The sequence below is a fragment of the Tauraco erythrolophus genome, chromosome 29 (assembly GCF_009769465.1).
Source record: "Tauraco erythrolophus isolate bTauEry1 chromosome 29, bTauEry1.pri, whole genome shotgun sequence".
NCBI lineage: Eukaryota > Metazoa > Chordata > Aves > Musophagiformes > Musophagidae > Tauraco > Tauraco erythrolophus.
The window spans coordinates 848030-866893 of NC_141493.1; the positions used below are offsets into that span (position 1 = coordinate 848030).

Below are 18864 nucleotides of genomic sequence, written 5' to 3' on the forward strand. Positions count from 1 at the left end.
CATAAAAATAACATCTTTAATAGCTTTATAGTTGGCACAGATGGCATTAAAATTCACCACGTTTTATGAACAGACTACGGAACACCAGACGGCGCAGAGCCGAGGAGGGAGCTCGGGCTGCACGTTGCTTCCAAACCACGTAGCTACGACGGGCTGGGGCCAGAGCTGGCTCTTTGCGTTTACATTCAGCGTTCACGGTCAGAGAGCAAAACCGACGGCTGGACTTCACCGCACGCACGCAGAGAAAAGCCCGGGAAGGGTGTTGCTGCTGCCTCCTCCCCTTAGCAGCACACAAAAGCCTAAAGATGCAGCTGCAACACTTGCCGTGGCTACCGTTGGCCAAACGGCGTGTGACACAACGCAGAAGTTTCTGCTCACGTCTGAATGAAACGGTTACTGCAGCGAGAGTCCCATTTTCCAGAAGCGACGGCCAGACCAGCGCTTCAGACGCGATCACACAGCCCAGAAGCGCTGCCAGCGGCAACAGGACTTTTTTTCAGGAACGTGGGACACAGTGGAACAAGAATACTTTACTTTTCGAAGTACTTTTCCTGAAGGGCCTCTGGCAAACCTCGCTGCTGCCCTGCGAGCCAAGCAAGTATGATTATCCTCGAGCAGATGGACGGGATGGTGGAGGCACCGAACGGTCAAGCGACTTGCCTTGGAAAGCAGCAGCGAGCTGGTGGCAGACCAAGGGCCTTGCAGAAAAGCCCCATTCTGGCCAAAATGAACTTACAGCGCCAAGAACGACGAGGCAGAACAAAAATAACTCCCAACACCACTTCACAAGAGGGGAAGGGGAAGGTTGAAAGCATCCCAGAAGGTCTGAGCAGACACGGAACCAATGGGAAAAGCCAGCAGCATCAGCCTGAAGAGAACAAATATAAACTTCAGCCGAAAAAGACACCCCCACACTTGTGATCTGCATCCAAAACACTACGCCATGAACTCATGCTGGCAACCGTGCTCCTCATCCATCCTCGTGTGCTTGTGATTCCTTCTCTGCTGAAACGGGATAGTCCCTCCAGTGTCACAGCGTGTCTCCATCACAGCTTCTACGTCAGCATCCCTCACTAGTGACCACAGGCAAGACTCTTATTTGGGGAAACATTTACAGGTCTCTGGCAAGATTATAACTTGTTTAATGAAGAATTTAGTCCTCAGTGAAGACAGAATGACCGACACAGCTGCAGATACATCTTGCTCATCAGCAACTCCACCCTGACAAACAGTTTGTTCAACCCAGTTATCCAAAAGTCACTGTTACAATGACCCTGAAGGAGTCAAGAGACCACAGTCACATTCAACCACATATTTTTCTCATCATTTGTTGGTTATAAAAGTTTCCAGTTCCTATGGGTACTCTATAATAATCACAATAAATTACGAGGCATTTCTGGCCTCTGCTCTCTTACGAGGAATTCCCTCTCACTGTCGTGATCGGGTGCCGACACGGAGGAAGGTAAGAATGCATAGTGAGGTCTCTCCCATCATCTGTCCTCTGTCGAGGCCACTTTTTTATTTTCCATCTAATGACCCTGCACTGTCAAGGCCTCCATTTTGCCTTCGGTTTCAGCAGGGGCCTTGCCACTGACTGCTTTGTTGGAATAATCTCGCTCTCCAAAAATAGTGCTTCCAATCCTGACGTTTGTGGATCCAACCTCTATCTATGAAGAGACAGAAAGGAGGAGGAGTTGAGGGCAGGGCTGCCACCCACACCTGCCAACACAGTCCGTGTCCAACCTCGCCATGTCACAGAAGGAGGGTTCCCCATGTACTCGCCGCCCGCAGCTACAGCTAGGGTCTGTTTTGATCCCCAGAACCCTATCCCAGGACCAGGAGAGCTGTTTTTCATGGAACAGCACCATCAATATCTTCATCCAAGGGGAGGCCTAAGAGGCCGATGTGGATGACGCCTGGGTTGGACTTTGGGGTGCCAACTGCTGGTGTGGTACCTTTGGTTCCCGAGAGAAGGGGTGGCAGAAGGAAGGCAGACTTACTGCGTGCTGAAAGTCCGTGGACATGCCCATGCTCAGCTCCACCTTCTCAACGGGGAGATTCAGCTTTTCACACACCTCCTGCCGCAAGGACAGCAGTGTCTAGACGAGAGGAGGAAAGAAGAGAGGATCACACTTGTCAGCCACACCAGCTCAGTTTCAAGGTTTCACAGATCGCAATTTCTGCTTTTCTTTGAAAGTCTCCTTCACACAGAACGTGAAAATCCCACACTTCCCCCTGAAGCCTGCTCTGCAGCATCGCAACGGCGCCGAGGGATTTCCCACTACAGGCTGCGTTACTGACAACAGACGCACTGACAAGTCCACGCATCTTCTGAAGACATCCAGTTATCACACCAGCATGACAGACGAAGGCAGACCCAGTTCTTTTGCAGTGTGCCAAGGAAGGCAGACTGGAAGCTCATCCGAAAGCAGAAACAGAGGATCCAGGACAGTAATTTCTGCACGAGGTGCCCTGCCGATATCCTGACTACAGCTTCAGAGAACCAAATGCATACGGGCACCTGGCTTCCGCAGAAATGAGCCTAACACCCGCGTTAACACTGACACTTCAGAGGTCTGCACTCCTCTGACCAGGGTGTTTCTACTGACAATCTACAGGCAGACTCACAGCTTGACTGCGTACCGGTTTGGCTGGGACAGACAACAGAGAAGTCCAGCCAACAGCTCATGTTTTCTTCTAGAAAATCTTACCTGGAAGTCAGGATTTGGCCCCTTACTAAGGTCATGCCCGACGCTGCCGATTGTCATTAGCCCCACAAATTCCAGGTGTGGACACTTGTTGATGACATGCTCCACAGCAGCGGCGGTGTCTCTGGGAGGAAGGCCATGCTTACCTGGCAAAAAGCAGGGAGGTTTGTGCCGAGCTCCACCAGAAACCTCCCCTCCCTGTGGCCAGGCGGAAGCTCACAGATGAGCCAGTTTCATCTTAGCTTAGAGAAACACTTGAAGAGCACAAACCAACCCGCCCCGTTCAGGTTGTTCTATCAAGTCAGCAGGACAAACGTGCACACCATGAGAAAAAGCCACTTACTGTCTTCTCCACTGGTGTTAACTTGCACCATGACCTTCAACTTCTGAGACGACCCTTTCTTCTGCCATGAGCTGTTGACTCTGTCTGCCAGTTTCACAGAATCCACCGTTTCCAACATGAACAGGTTCGGGACAGCTGGGGAAAAAAACAGGCCGAGGGCAATCCTGCTGGCACAGAAGTTTTTGTACCTACAACTCAGCTCGCTGTGACCAACCAGAGGCTGTTATTATTCAACCACTGGAAGACTATTGCCCACAGCGTCACTGCACACAGAATTAAACAGGGTTTACCCATCAACTTGTTGACGTTGTTTTTCTGCAGATGGCCAATAAAATGCCACTTAATCTCTGGACAAGAGGACAGAATCTGAAAGCAGAGAGGAACGTTAGGTTTGAATGACAATTCCCTTTTTCCCCTCTGCAGGACTGAAGTCTCAGTTTGCCCACAAACAAAATACCAGACACTAACTCGTCTGCTTTTGTTTACCCTGACAGACACGGCTCAGGCTGTCCTGAGATTGCTTCACCCTGGAGAGGGCCGGGGCTGTGGCTGCGGAGCGTTACAAGGTGGATGGGGACAGCAAATCTCTTTTGTAACTGAGCAACCACAAACCGATGAGTTTTTGATGTGTTTTCCTCAAACTAAGCGTTAGGTGAGGACTGCACATCTCCTGCAGCAGAGAGCACAGGGGTAAAGATCTGTTCAGACAAATACTTCACGACTGAGGCACAGGAGTTCACAGGATCGTGTCAGCAAGGCAAGGAGGAACGGGGCAGAGACAAAGAGCCAAGAATAACCCCAGCATCTATCCGAAAAGGCAAGGATCAAACAGCCTCCATCGCCAGTTCCCTAAAAAGACCCAGGTTTCTGCTGACCAGCTCTCAGGACACAGCACACAAGGGCAGAAGGAACCGCCTACTCACTCTGGAGTCCGACGCCTTTTCCAGCAACTCTTGGACCTGGGAGAATTGGAGAAAATCACTCGTTAGAACCCCATCGGATATCGGAACGGCCCCTGGGGAACGGCTGTTCCCGGGACCGACGCGGGGCTCACGGACACCAGCCCAGGGACGCTGCAACCACCCCGGCACCCCGCGACTCACGTAGTTCTCGCCGAAGCTGCGCTGCCCGTGGCTGTAGGCGTCCATCACCATCTCCGCCGGCTTCGTCTTGCTGACGGCCACCAGCCGCGGCTGCACGGCCGGAAGCCCCTGCAAAGCGCCCGACGGTCAGGGGGACGCTGCGACCCGCGCTGCCCCGCAGCCCCCGCCGTACCGACAGGCCCATCGCTGCGACCGGGGAGGCCCCGCTCCGCAAGGACGACGGCGGGGCCGGGGCTCCTTTGCAGGGGGAGCGGACCCCCGCCGCCATACGGGCCCGTCACCATGGTGACAGAGGACCCGCGCGGGCCTGTCACCATGGTGACGGAGGACCCGCGCGGGCCTACCCCGGCGGGGTGAGGGCTCCCCCCGCCGCGCCAGCCGCTCACCTGCGGCCTCCGCGCCGCCGCCTGCTGCACCCGCTCGGTGACGGCGAGCAGCGCCGGGCCCAGCCCGTCCCCGGCGGCCATGCCGGTTCTCCACATCCCCGCCGGGCCGCGCCCCACTTCCGCCACGCACGGCGCGGTTCCGCCCCTCCGAGCCCCCCCTGCGGCCAATAGGATCGCTCCGCCCGTCAACACCGGCCAATAGCAGCGGAGGGGCGGGGCTAGCGCGGGGGCGCCATGTTGGGGCGGCGCGACATGGCGGACGGCGGCTCGGAGACGGTCCCGCTCCCCGCGCCGCTCGGTAGAGCGGCGCGGGGAGCGGGACCGGCTCCGAGCCCCCGCCCGCCATGCACCACACTGCTCCTTCCCACCCGCGCAAAGAGCAGGCTCCCAGGGGGCAAATCCCGATTATTTCAGGAAAATCCTCGGGAGCCGCGCAGCCAACGCCGGCCTTCATCGCCTTCCATCATCTTCATCCCCTGGAAAGAATGGGGAATGCCAGCTGGATCCCATCAGCTACAATATTTGCCTTCACGTGCACAGCTCTGAGCGATGGCAGCGTTGGCACAGCTGGTCAAAAACACCCAGAAGGGTTGTTCTTCCCTTTGGGAAAACACAAGGATTTTGTGCCAGCTTCACCAAACCCTCGGGGTTTGCCACCGGGGTCTTGTGGCCGCGTTTCTCACGGATCTGGCTGGCGAAGCGGGACCGAGCGATGCGTGGTTGCCCTCCGACGTGGGCACCGCTGCCAGAGCTCTGCTCTCCCCTCTGCTGCCCGCTGGAAAGGGACAACGGGCACCGTGCGGCAGCACAGCGGCGCGTCCCGCGGCTCCGTGCTCTTCCACCGGAGCAGCAGCCCTGACGTTACCCCTGGCACATCTTCCCCTGCAAATACACTACATGTTGTGTTAAAGGTCATCCAAGGGAAAAAACAAAAGACATCATAAAATTGAAGGCCATTTTATTGTCATAGCAAATACCAAAATAAAAAGGCTTTTAATTCAACATGTAAGAAGATCAAAGACTGCACTGGAAAAGCATTGCCACGCTCCTGCCAGCGATTCTCAGGTATCAGCAGTGCCACAAATCTGTATTTTCTGTGTTATACAGAGTAGTTCTAAAATTCAGATCTTCAAGATTTCAGATTATGGAATTTAGGACAAAACGCCCGTTAAAGAGAAAGAGATGGAATAAAGATGGACATGTAGGGACAGACCTACTCTGGAAAATTAAAGAAATCATACCCATAACAAAGAAACCCGAACGAAAACGCAACAACGGATTTTGTTTCGTGAAGACTGGTATGATTTCAACTTTGTTTCTGCTTTTTCACTCTTAGTACGATTTAACTAAATTACAAGAATACTTTAGCAGTAATGTTTTCAATTGAAAAAATCGTTAAGACCTATGTATTCCAAACTATTGCCTCACTGTGAAGTCATACAAAAACACACTTTATAACACCACTTTGGCTTATTTGGGTCTTTTCATTAGTGAAAAATACTCGCATAAAAAGCAGGTTGTAGTTACTAATGGAAGCCTCGAACACTTAGAACAATCCCAAATGAGATCATCCTCAAAGGTTTCGATATTATTACCTCATTCCTAAGTTTCTGCTATTCCCTGGTCATAATCTTCCTGCAGAGACCTATTTATAAAAGTCAGTAATATTCCAGCCTACCTACTGATGCAAGTTTTTGACCGCTGTGTTGTCTAATGAGCACATTGCTCTGGAGAAGGAAATTCCCTTCGCTCCTATTTTCCAACAAACAGAAAGAAGACCTGCAGGAGATGGGACTTTTCTCAAGCAGAAAATGGTGCTTATCTTTCATTTTGCATTTTCAAGCCTCAATAGTCACTCTCCTAACAGGGAAAAGAACCTGCAGTTAAAATACTGGAACCAACAGCTGAAATTCATCAGATCTCTATGTTACTGTGATCACTTTATTAAAAAAAACTACTGTCCATTTAAAACGCTGAGGAGTGGAAGCGAGTGTAGTGGGTAGCAAGTGTTGGGGCACAGGGTTGGAAGTGCAACGGGCTGCTCTCTGACAGCTACGTCAGCACTGACACTTGCATCATCTCATATTAGTATGTTGGCCCCAAATTAGAACAGCAATTAATAAACAGGCTCTCCTGCCAAGTGGCAGATGGATTAGGGAGAGGAAAAAAAAAACCAAAATGTTCTCTCTAAGCCTGAAATTTTGTCTTTAACACCCCTCCGAGTTTTGCACATGTGTAAACAAAACCCTATTACCTCTTGCATCTGGTATGTGAAGAACGAACCAGTTTTCTGAAGTGAAAGGTATATTATACTGCATTGTTCTGAGCAAAAGAGGAAAATGCATCTTTGGACAGTCCAGAGATTATTTTGTTTGCCCTGTGACTTTCCACTGTGATGTTTTGTGTCCTTTGCTACTAGGAAATCCTCCTTTCACAAGGTCTATTCAGGAAAAGAAACAAACCCAACGTTAACTTAGTTCCATTCCTTTGTTTACCTGAATGTCCTCTTTTCTAGTAAAACACTGTAAACACTGAAATCCAGTTGGTCTTGCAGAGGCAGACACTGGAACGACTGTGGGACTAGTCATTCAAGCAGTTACTCGCCAGCAAGGCTTTTTGCAAAGTCAGGGTCCCTGAGACAAAAATTCTTTTCTCCCTAGTTTTCTAACTACGACCGCTGTGCCAAGTACCATGCCTGCAGTCTGGTTTCACTGCAAATCCAGCCCAGTTCCCCACTGGCAGGATGCCTGCACCCCTCACCGAGCAGCTGTGCGCTGCTGGCAAAAGCCTCGAAACACAGACTCCCTCCTGCCTTCCCCAAACAGGACAAACGGAAAACAAACCAGTATTAAGATGCAGAAAACGACCAGTTTGGGCCACTACCTGCGTGACACACAGCCTGAGGCTCAGATCCCCCCAGGGTAACCAGGTCACCTGCAGGATCAAAGCTGAACATCTGCAACTCTGCTGTGCCAGCCTGCAGCTCACTGTGAACATCTGCAACTCTGCTGTGCCAGTCTGCAGCTCACCGTGCCCGTCATCCCAGCTGCCCCCCAAGGCAAAACACGCCAGCTCAGCCCCCAGCAAAAGGTGGGTTTGTGCATTTGTTACACCCTGCACTCAGGATGGACTCGGAGCACAGACACAGGCTGTCAGATCATCCCAGTGCCCCACACAGTGGGCATCGGGATAAGGTCTGGGCCTTTGAGCAGACACATGTAGTGTACAAGAGTCTAGCACCTTTTTTTAAAAGGGGTATGAAATAAAGTACTCAAAATTTCCAGCAAGACAAAAAAACACAACAAAACAAGTTGTAGCAGCGATTCCCCTCCCTCCAAAACCTCTAAATTTCTTTAATTCCAGCTGCTACGAACCACCTCAATCCCAAATGAAGTATCCATCTAAGCTGGCTGCAAGAACAGATAGTCTCACTGGCCTCCCCACGGTAATCTGGTCTGTACGTCCAAGAGCAGGGAGAGGTGCACCTAGAGGACATACCTGGAGCTGGCTGCTTAGAAGTGACCAGGAAAAACACCCAATAAACACCAGTCTTTTTGTCTAATTGTCATACAAAAGATTGAAAGGATTAAGTCTGATCCATCTCTTTCAGTACAGGAAAGGGAGAAAACAAAAAGGAACTTCCCAGTTCATGTTTCTTTCGATATAAAAGGAATAGAAATCCTTCTTTTCAGTTGATGTTATGAAGTAGTTTTGTGTCCTCACTGGCTCCTGCCCCATCATCTTCTGGGTTTCCTTCTGCCAGCCCCTCTGCAAATTTGGTCTGGCTTCCCGCATAGTCCATGAACATGTTGGGAATATCTTTGCCAAAATATATCTTGCTGTTTGCTGCGATAGCCTTGTATTTCATCAGCTGTAAGTACTCAGGAGTTAACTTCAGCTGCACAAAAAGAAAACAGATCACCAACGGCTCAGATTCAGTCAAAAGCAAACCTCTGTCCTGAGCATACAAGGCATCTGCTTTTCCACAACACGAGCACGCATGCTCATCCTCTCTTCGGCTGAGAGGACGGAGTGCCCAGGAGAAGGCTCTCTTTCAGTATGCCTAAGCGGAGCTCTAAATCCCAGTGACCAAATGGCAAAATGAGAAAGTGATGGAAGCAGCTGGGAAAGCGTTGAGTCCAAACGCACTGGAGATGGAGATGCTCGAAAGCACATAACTCACTGAAAGCCCTTGCAGTGCAAGCTACGGGAAAGAAAAACACAACTGGCTTTTTTCCAGAGTAGCCTGACGAGTCCGTTTCGGAGAGCAGAGCTCATTCGTTCAGGATAATGACATTATAACAGGGAGGATAGAATAACTGGGACAAAACATGTGCACAAACTCCCCGGACCTCTGTCCATTCTCACTGACCCTCACAAAACAAAAATCTTCCTGCTGGGATGGCCTGGGAACATGCTGTAGGCAGCAACAAGCCTGGCACTTCTATCCATATAATTTCTCTGTTTCCAGGGGTGGTGGTGGGGGTTTGTTTTTTTAAATTTTGCAGCACCAAGGCTTTGTCAGGCTAGTTAGCTTGGCGTGCAAGATCATCTCCGTTTGATCTTTACCTGAACACTTGTCTGCTCTAAAGATCTCCCCACTTTCACTGCTTGCCAGCTTGCAGGTCAGAAGAAATCGCCGTTTCTGATTGCAACAGCGTCAAAAGGCAACACCGAAACAGATATTCTATCTACAGAGGGAGCCACGGCCCCGTTAACATCTAGCAGAGCTGTCTCCAGAGATGACCAGACATTTCACACATGCTGACAAATTTGTCTATCTGAAGAAGAAAATGAGTTTGCAAACAAGGATCTAATTGTTTCAGTCTCGATGAAAACTTTTCTGAGAGGAGATGGCTTTGTTTTGCTTTTTGACTGAAACAATGAGACACAACAAGCAAACAACAAGCACAGACTGCTCTTTTGCTGAGCGTTTCCACACAGCCCGATGCCCGGAGCCCTGCTGCGAGGCAGCGCACGGCAGTGACCATACCTTGTTGGCCTCGGCTGCTTTCATCGCGGTGTAGCATTCGGCATCAGCTCTGGCCTTCTCCCTTGCAAGAAACGCAGCATCTGGAAGAAAAGGCATGCTCTCGTATTCAGACTGCTATTTCCTGCCAGGTTAGCACCGTTTGCAGCTGGAAACCTTTTTTAAAGTGGCCAGTACCACATCTAGACTGCACGGGACACAGCAAGGGGAAGGGGGGAACAAAATGGGAAACCCAGAAACGGGATCTCGATTTACATCTAAAGTGCTGCAGGATGATAGGCATTAAATCAGTAAATTGCATCTGCAACTGAAGACCTCAAAGCATTTTACAGACATGAGGTTTTTATTACTGCCCTTGTCAGGCGGGCTGAGAGCACTCTTTCTTCTTCAGCCAGCCACTCGCTCTCGTGCTGAAACGCAGCAACTGCTCCGCTGCAGAAGTGCTGCTCACCCACGACATTTGCGCAGGACTCCCAGAACAGCACGGCAGGCTGCTCTACAGATGCAGTCTGTTACTGTGAAAGCAATTCCCCAGATGGTATTTTGTCTGGAACACTGAGGTTAAGATTCTGGCACGCAGAGGCAGGCGATTTTACCCTTTACAGGCTCTGCCCCTTGGAGAGATGTTGGAGAGCTGTTTCTCTGCAACATCAACAACTGTGTGAAGGGTCTGATCCTGCGGGATACTGAAACTCCCCGACTCCTAGCAGAGACATTTAAGGAAAGAAACACTTCCCCCTTCTGTATTGCACTCCTTTTTTTCCTTCTGACTCTTTATCTATCTGATGATAACGATGTGATATCAAACCATGGTGAGTGTCATCTGGCTGGTTGGGTGTGATCTCTGACATGGATTCTATGACAGGGAGCCACACAATTAATACACGCCAGTCTGGATTTGAGAGCTGTGCAGCTGGATAAACCCTTTGTTTACCTACACTAGCAGGGAGTCCTGTGAGCTGCTACACTTACAAAGCACGTAAGCAACTGGATGGTTTGGCCCACGACTTCCTCTCTTTTGGCTAAGAGTGGTCCTGCTCAGAGACGCTAGAAAGAATGAGGGAGACAGGAATCCTCTGCCAGCACGGAGCTGAACTGAAGGCCTGACACCCGGTGACACACATTTATAAGAAATAAAACCCATTGTATTTCTGCGAAGAACTTCTTAATGAGAAGCTGCTGATCTGTAAAACTCTTAATTGGTTCCTCAGAGGCCTTCTGCAAAGCTTGACAGGGCCTATAATGAATTTAATTGAAAATAAGGCCTTGCCACTCTGAGCTGGAAACGCAGACCCCTTTTCATGTCCTGGAATTTCCTTGACAAAGCATTGTATCAGATGGGTGGGGGGGACATCTTCCTAACTTAACAGTACAATCTCCTAGAAAGATCACCTCGAGAAAGAGTTTCAAGCACAGTCTACAAAGAAACTTTCCTATTCCTTCCTCCGGTCAATCCTAGTTCCTAAAAGCAGTTAACTCCAAAACTAAACGAGGACAAAAAAGCAAAAATGCTAATTAAACAGAGATAGTACAGATTTATTGGTTAAAGCAAAATACTACATTTTCAATAGCAGCAGCTTCTCCTCCTCTTCCTCTTAACCTTCAGGAGTCGGAAGCTACATAACAGACCCCTGCTGTTGCAGAGTGTTTAGTAGACAAACTCTGTTTATAAATATTTCACACTACAGGACAAACTAAAGCTAAATTTGCATACCTCTTCTTTCCTCCAAGAGAGAGAGAGCTTCTAGAAGAATCGTAAGCAAGAAAAGTTTCCACAACCCTACCCTACTGCACATAATCAAGAGATGTGGCTGCCCCCACAAGATTGCAGTAATATTTTAGGATGCTTTCACTTCTCTGCAAGAGTTTGCAGCCACTATCCAAAACCTGGCACGACTTCTTTGAGGAAGACACCAGCCTGCCATCCCCTTCCTCCGTACATGTGACCGCTACACTTCCTGCACTGAAGTTATACGAAGAATCACCTAAGAACGAGGAGTCAAGCTTTGCTAACTTTGTCATTGCCCGGGTATCCTGAATGCCACCTGCTACTCTGACTGATGTGCTCCCCTGAAAACACCACTGCAAAACAGGCTGTGAAATTGTTGGGAGAATCCGAGTATTCGGATACATTTATTCAGAACTGCAGTGCGTTACACAAGGTACCACACACATGGGCTAAACTGAAAGACTTCAGACCAGGAACTTCACCCCGGTGAAGGCCAGCTTGGATTGGAGAACACAGTCAATACACACGCTTCAAGAACCACTTAACTCCGTGGTGAACTGCTTCAGCACCTTCAGATAAAATTCACCACAAATCCGTTACTTATTGGAACGCTCACTACTCACCTTCGATCTCTGAAATTCGCTTCTCCGTTTCCTTTTCCATCACTTTCTGTCCGTAAGTTATTTCGGCAACTTGTGCGATTTTTTCTGCCTCTGAAGTGCAAAAGAACATACCCACATTGTCGTCACACAGTCTTCCTAATGCCAGAAGCAGCTCCACCCATGAAAGTCCTCACCACCCCCTTCTGGTGGAAATAAATTGTGGGAGGAATTTTCAGCCCTCAGAAGGTGTCAGTCTACATTTGTGGGCAAAGCTGGAGCCCACCAGAAAAACTCTGGAGTTTCTCTGGAAGAGTTTCGGATCAGCAAACAGATGCAACAGAGAGATAACCCCAGAGTGAACCAGGTGCGCCCCTCCCTGCTGTCTGGGTTCTCATTGCTGCCTCCCCCCCCCCAGCTATAGGTACTGCCCCCAGCAGAGCCGTACGGACCGATGAGAGCTTTCTTCCTTTCCGTCTCCGCTTCCTTCTCCACCACCTTTTGCTTCTGTGCCGCTATCAGCAGCTTTGTCTTCTCACTCTCCCTAGTGAGCCAGAAGAAGCCAGTTACAAAACGTGAGCTTACTGGTGTGACCTACCACATCTCCAGGACGAGCTGCTGGCTCGCTCCTCCTTCGAGCGCATGGCTTAGGGCGGGCAGGAAAGTGAGTGTGCGCACCTGCACACACACAGCTCTTCTTCTAAACCAAAGCATCTCTTCCTCCCCTCCACAGCAGGAAAACTTTTTGGTCAAGTCATTTGGAAACCCTCCCTGCTAGTCTCTGCAGCTGCCATACTGCCTTCTCCAAGGGGCAGGTCACAGACCAGACACATCTCTAAGTTTTTTGGGCTACTGTTAATGAGGACACTATTTAAACAAAGCAAGAAATGAAAATCCTGTAACAGCCTTGCCCTTACAGACAGTTCTTCTTTTGGAAGTAGACAGCTTTGAAAATCACGCTCTATTCCATCAAATGGCTCTGTGCATTTTACAGGCTAAAGCCTTTTCTATCTTTCTGTTTTGTACATACACTAATAAAGTTTTAAAAGTGTGTATATAAATAAAATACCCTGCTCCTGCTCCCAGTCAGGGGAGAGACAATAGAGCCAAGAACGAGTCTCTCTCAACACGTATCCTGCTGTACTTATGGCACCAGATAACGGGCTGGTTTGGGATTCTGCCTATCATGATCATGCCATACATGACTTCCCACAATCCCAAAAGGTCGTATGAAATGCCAGGGAAGCAAAATGGATGAGAGGGATCTTATTCTGGCTTACACAGACTCTGCTGGCAGAGCGCTCAGAGAACATCAGCATTTCTGAATGATCAAGTGCAAGAGAAGGCAGCTGGCTCACAGCACTGAAAAGGGATCAGTATGTCAAGTGCTATTAAAGAAAGTTATTTCAACGCTTTGCAAGTCTTCAGCCTGTTGAATCAACAGTTTCTTCATGCTAGTCAAACAACAGGATTAGTGGTGGAATCCATCCACCTGCCACTCACCCACATGCTCAGGGAGGCCTCTCCAAAACAGGGCCAGCGCCATGGGGAAGGAGCCCCATGGCACATAATTTCTGTGCTCCAGTGTTCAAAAAGGAGAAATACCTCCTAACTCCGCAGTGACCTGCAGCCACTTGCAGCGACAGACACGTGCTCGTCTGGGGCAGCCCTGGCAGAGGGCACTCTGCTCACTGCCTGCTGTGAAAACACATTAATCTGGATGACCGACTCCTTTTGGTAACACAAAGGTGCGAGTCTCAGGCACTTACATGAGCTCATAATTCCTCCGGATTGTTTCAGGGATGTTTGGCTTTGTAACTCGAACTGCCTGGAAAGAGAGACGGGAGAAAACATGGGCAAGCAGCCAACAACCGAAAGCCAAACAGCCCCCGGGGCCGCGGGGGACGGGGGAAGCTAACACTTAGGGCATGCTCTGCCACACAAAGCTTTCACGTGCTGCAGAAATTGTGACCAGCTCCAAACTCCACAGAGCAAACGCAGGACTGAACCATCTCCTGATATGACAGCAGAATAAGTCAGCACCCAGCATAACGTCGGAAGAAACCCAACCCATCAAAACTAAGGGAAGATGGAAAGGATGCTGCTCTCATTCTTCAGGTTAAACAAATTCTGTATTATAAAGCAATTTTCTAAAAAACTTTCACAGCTTCCTGTTTCCTTTCAGTCCTTATCCCGCCTTATGATCTGCACCTTAGACATCTCAAAGTGGTATCCTGATTACCTGTATAATTAATCCAGGGGCCATTGTAGTAAGGTCTTGCTGCAAGGCCAGTTTAAGGTTTTCATCAATCTGATCTGATTGGGGGGAAAAAAAAAAAAAAGGTAACTAAAAACCCCTCAAGGCAGCTTGCTGTCAGCACACAGAGAATTAGCTGGAATGGCTCAGATTTCTTATTCCTGGAAAGCAAGTATAAACATAAGTTTGATGTAGAAGTGCCGGGCTAGGAAAAGCCAGCCCTGACTCCAGGGCAGGTTCCCATCTCTCAGCACGTCAGGCAGCACTGACCAGCGCCAAACACTTGGGACAGACTACAGGAACATGGGAGGCACAAAATGAACTTTCCAGTTCCCTGTAACCCACAGTTTGGAATCTTTCTGAGCCAGAAGTATCTTTACAATAAAGAATCCGTGCTCTAACCCTCTTCCCCACTGATACCTTCCCAACTAGATCCTGAAGTAATACGGTCCAGCTAAATCACGGCTGGATTGGGAACCACATCTGTGCCAGCAGGAGACAAAGAAAATGGAAAGGCAGAAATGTGAAATGGCTGTACTAGTTATTTTAATGGGCTGCAAAAAAAAAATCGTCGGTAACATCTGTTTTGCTCAATGGGTAACAGTTAACTTCAGCATAGCTGAAACATTTCAAAAGGAAACACAAACCAAAGCCCTGCTTCAGGGAAAAGCTCTCAGGACAGCAGTGCTTCCACTTGGGGCCTGCTGAGAAGCACAAAGGAAAAATAAAAACGTAAGGGCCTTGAAAGTGATCACATCACACTCCCTGATTATTTGCTTTGGTCCCAGCTGAGCTATCTGGAGCTCACTCACAGTGAAGTTCAGCCAGGAGCTGAGGAAACAGCTGTTATCAGTTTCCTGCACCTGCTCGCAGATGTGGGGGCAGAGAACGACACGAGTCTGCTCAAAACGCCGTGCCCCATTGCAGGCCTCCCGCGCCAGAAAACACCCAGCTCAAACGAAGTGACACGGGAGCTGATACGGGTTCCTTCTGTGCAAGTCGGTGCCTTTGAGTCCATTTCAAGAAGTTGTCGCCAGCAGCTGCCAACATCTGGAGACTCCATCAGCAAAAAAACCAGCACACCCGCCAGCAGTCCCATAAAGGAACTGGAGGGGAACTGCGCCCCAGTTCCGCATCTTCTGCAGCAGCCTGTCGGAAAGCAGGAAGCCAGGCTTCTCGAAAAGCCCAGTCTGAACAGAGAACAGCAGCCTGCAAACACCCTGTGTTCCTTCGGGCACAAATTCTGTCCATCCGGGGTCCCAAACCATTCACAGAAACACTCTGCCCGCACTCAGCGCTGCTGTAGTGCGGAAACACTGGAAGGAATTTCTGTCCAGTCCAAAGCCATAAACAAAACACTCAGCACTGGCAGCAACTGGTCTATTTCTACCAAGAAACCACAACTTTTCTTCAGACTCTCTTGCAAAGCGTTCTCCCCGCGCCTGTGTTGCCCGTTCCCAGTGGCCTGAGGCGAGGGGGGGAAGGTCCGCAGGCCTTTGCCAAGCAGTCCTGTTTTCCTGGGCACTGCAGCCGCGTGCATGGCACACAGCTAAGCAAACCCACAGGCCAGGCAGTGCTTGCTCAGAGTTTTTGTAACAGCATAGAGCAGAAGATGGGCTTTTCCATCTGGACTAACAAACCCTGTGACTGATTCAACAAGTCACATTCACTAAACACACAAATAACACTGCAGAATTACTGCTCCCCCCGCCCCCCCCAAAGCCCCCTGCTACCCTGGCAGGTTTGAGTTTGGATTTTTTTTGTTACAACATACTGAAGCACTCAGCACCAAAAGATAACAAGGAGCAAACGATGGTAGCTGGTTAACAATCCTGACTCCAGACACAGCAGACACTGGATTAATTAAAAAGCCCATCAGCTGGGGGACGCAACTCCTGCACCACCAGACCATGCAAACAACCACCAGAACCATCACTCAAGGGGCCATGGATCCACCAGTGAAGGGTCAGAGGGGCAGCTCACCGAACAGCTCAATGTACACCTCCTGCAGCGTGTGGACGCTGCAGAACTGGTTCAGCTCATGGTGAATCTTGTTGAAGATGAGGGCTTTGTCGTAGTCAGCGGTGTAGTTCTTCACTATGTCGTACACTACAGAAGAAGGAGAACCTGGCGTTAACAGCTGGGACAGAGGGACGCCTCGGGTTGGGCTGAGGTGAAAACCTTACGGCTCGGCCGTGGTAGCACGTGTCACGGTGCCCACCCGAGTGAGGGACCCACCCACAAGAGACACCTGCGCCACAGCCAAACAGTTTGTTCAGGGGAGTTTTATTTATTGCTGATATTTTATAACACCCTAACCAACACTCTGTGACATCCTGTGTCAACAGGACATCCAGCTGGAACAGCCCTCTCTAGCTGCAAACGCGCACGGGCTGCTCTGAGCGTCAGGACACAGAGACTGTGTGGTCCATGCACAGCGAGGGAAGAGCACCCTGCAGCAGGGGCAAAGCAGAGGGCTCGACGCAGGTCATGCATGAGCCGGGCAGTTACACCACACTTGTAACCAACTGGGCATTAAAAATCACAGAGTTTGGAAAAAAAGGCTGCACAGGGCATTCTCCTCGGGCCTCCGAGCCAGCCTTCTGCTCACAAACCCCTTGTCTCCCCTACCTCTTGCACACACCGTTACTCAAATCATTCTTCACGAAGCATAAAGCCCAGCGGGGCCATAATGATACAAATAATAAAAGCTGTAGGTGGCACCCAGGTACTAGTGAGACAACTAGCAGCACAGAACAAGTACATGCAAGAAATAATAAACACACAAATGTCTAGGGGAGCTGGCTTAAAGTTTCCACCCAGGAAGCACAGGGCTTTACAAGGGACACAGGGAATATCCGCTGTACGCCCAGCTCCACACCGAAGCCCAGCCACGCACCACCTCTGCAGCCCATCTCGCACTAGCAGGAGCACAAACAACTCTCGACTGGGGGATCTGCAGGGTCACAGGGGAAGAACTCACCTGCGCTCTGGATGAGGAAATTCACCACCTCGATTCTGTCAAAATAAATCATCACTCCTCCACTGCAAAAGGAAGGAAAAAGAAAATAAAATATGATGTTTTCTGGAGGCCAGGTGCTCTGCCTGTGCAGCCGGGCAGCTGTGAGCAGAGGACACTCCCCTATAGTGGGCTGAGCACGGCACCCACACCGGCCGGGCACCGCTGTGCCACCCGGGTAACCCCCAACACCCCGCTCCTTGCGCCAGGCTCCCGATCTCAGTTATGTGTCTCCAGAAACTGGATGAGGAAAGGTGGGCCCAGGCTGAGCGCAGACCCTGAGGATGGCTGCACACAAACCACTCCAGCTTGGGCGACGCCTTACAGAGCCTTTCACTGGTTTTGCTGGGGGAAGGTGGTGGGAAATCCAGTCCGAGAAGACAGAACTATATGTTTTAAAGAACACCGGAGCATGCAGCAGGGGGGGAAAAGGGAAAGGATCGAAAGGCTTCCAGCAAAACCGAAGGACTGCGGGGTAACAGCTGAACACCTCACCTTGTGCCACAAGGGACGTTTTTCACCTCATCTGTCTGCAGCGTGGTCTGAAGAGAGAGCGGAGAAAAGCAGCTTACGAGAGGCTGTTCCCCGCCCAAATCCTGCTCCCAAGCGCACGAAGCAGCCGCAGGCTCCCGCCCGCCCTCCGGGGAAAGCGGGAGCCGGCCCTGCCGCGCCCGGGGCCCCGTGCCCAGCTCGGCGGGACAGCCCCGAGAGCCGCTTCTCCTCCGGTCCCGGCCACGAGCACTCGCCGCCGCGACCCCCCGCCAGCCCGACACCGCGACCCAGCCCCGGCGTTCATCACGACGGCTCCGGACCCGCCACCCCGCGCCGGTGGGAGCCCCAGCGGCCCAGCAGCACCTGCACTGACTTGTAGGACGTGATGAAGGGCAGCATGAGGTGGAAGCCGGGCCCGCTGGTGGAGGTCAGCAGCGCCCCGCCGCTGCGGAAGGAAGCGGAGAAACGGGGGGCGTGAGCCGTGGCCTGCGGCCCGCCCGGGCCGGGGTCGGGGGGGGGGGGGCGGCGGCGGGGCCCGCCTTACCGGTAGTAGACGCCGATGTGCCCCTCCTCGATCTTGTGGATGGCCGAGAGGAAGGCGGCGGCGAGGAAGCTGAGGGAGAGCGCCGCGATGGCGCCCAGCTGGGCCATGCCCGGCGCTCGGCAGCGGCGGCTCTGCCGCCCCGGCCAGGCGCCGCCCTGACGTCATCACTCGGCGACCGCCCCTTCCGCCGCGGCGGCGCGCCGCCAGGGGGCGGTGGAGGCGCGGCAGCCTCGGGGGCCGCGGGTTCGAGACCCGCCCGCGCCCCGCCGGGGCCGCGCGGCCCCGCGCTCCCGGGCCCCCCTAAAAACTTGAACCCCCGCCCTAAACCCCCGCCTCTGTGACCGTTGTGCGGGACCTAAAAAACACGGGAGAGACGGATAAAGCGTCAATAACGGAGAATAATTTGGTCTTTACACTCGATAGATCTCGTATGCAACAAACCCGTCGGGAGGATTCGGAGCTGTTTGGGAATAAGGAATGAAATATCCGCGATATTTGTCAATCCAGATTTTACAGCTCTTAAATAAGCGCAGAAGGGCGCCAGAGATGAAATACACCCTGTATTAGTTTTTTTTTTTAAAGCTCTTGCCCAGATTTAAGGCCTTGATAAAATGTATTAAATCTTTAAAGGTTTTAATGAATCTAGTACGTGTTTCATAAATCAAGGACCTCTGCTCAGTCCCCCCTCAGTTTA

At 51.0% G+C, this 18864-nt stretch overlaps 2 protein-coding genes across 2 annotated transcripts; both read right to left on the reverse strand.

Annotated features, from left to right (window-relative positions):
- Nucleotides 1-4636, reverse strand: PLPBP (pyridoxal phosphate binding protein). Its single transcript, XM_086628069.1, has 8 exons — nt 4541-4636; nt 4155-4262; nt 3975-4010; nt 3342-3417; nt 3052-3186; nt 2712-2854; nt 2001-2099; nt 1-1667 (listed from the first exon to the last, which is right to left on the reverse strand). The coding sequence occupies exons 1-8, from the start codon at nt 4634-4636 to the stop codon at nt 1530-1532; spliced, it is 831 nt and encodes a 276-aa protein (XP_086484195.1). The 3' UTR covers nt 1-1529.
- A 3443-nt stretch (nt 4637-8079) lies between these two features.
- On the reverse strand, nt 8080-18287 carry ERLIN2 (ER lipid raft associated 2). The gene is made up of 11 exons (XM_086627974.1): nt 18171-18287; nt 17990-18071; nt 17630-17676; nt 17099-17160; nt 16099-16224; nt 14101-14174; nt 13628-13686; nt 12311-12402; nt 11883-11972; nt 9534-9613; nt 8080-8438 (listed from the first exon to the last, which is right to left on the reverse strand). The coding sequence occupies exons 1-11, from the start codon at nt 18275-18277 to the stop codon at nt 8229-8231; spliced, it is 1029 nt and encodes a 342-aa protein (XP_086484100.1). The 5' UTR covers nt 18278-18287; the 3' UTR covers nt 8080-8228.
- Nucleotides 18288-18864: the final 577 nt, after the last annotated feature.

Excerpts from the sequence above, each read along its gene's own strand:
- PLPBP (XM_086628069.1), bottom strand. The coding sequence starts at position 4,636 with ATGTGGAGAACCGGCATGGCCGCCGGGGACGGGCTGGGCCCGGCGCTG. Across the intron at positions 4,263-4,540 it reads CGGCGGCGCGGAGGCCGCAG|GGGCTTCCGGCCGTGCAGCC; the intron begins GTGAGCGGCTGG and ends GGCGCTTTGCAG. Across the intron at positions 3,187-3,341 it reads CAACGTCAACAAGTTGATGG|CTGTCCCGAACCTGTTCATG; the intron begins GTAAACCCTGTT and ends TTTTTTCCCCAG.
- ERLIN2 (XM_086627974.1), bottom strand. The coding sequence starts at position 18,277 with ATGGCCCAGCTGGGCGCCATCGCGGCGCTCTCCCTCAGCTTCCTCGCC. Across the intron at positions 13,687-14,100 it reads CCCCTGGATTAATTATACAG|GCAGTTCGAGTTACAAAGCC; the intron begins GTAATCAGGATA and ends CTCTCTTTCCAG. Across the intron at positions 8,439-9,533 it reads AAGCAGCCGAGGCCAACAAG|CTGAAGTTAACTCCTGAGTA; the intron begins GTATGGTCACTG and ends CTTTTTGTGCAG.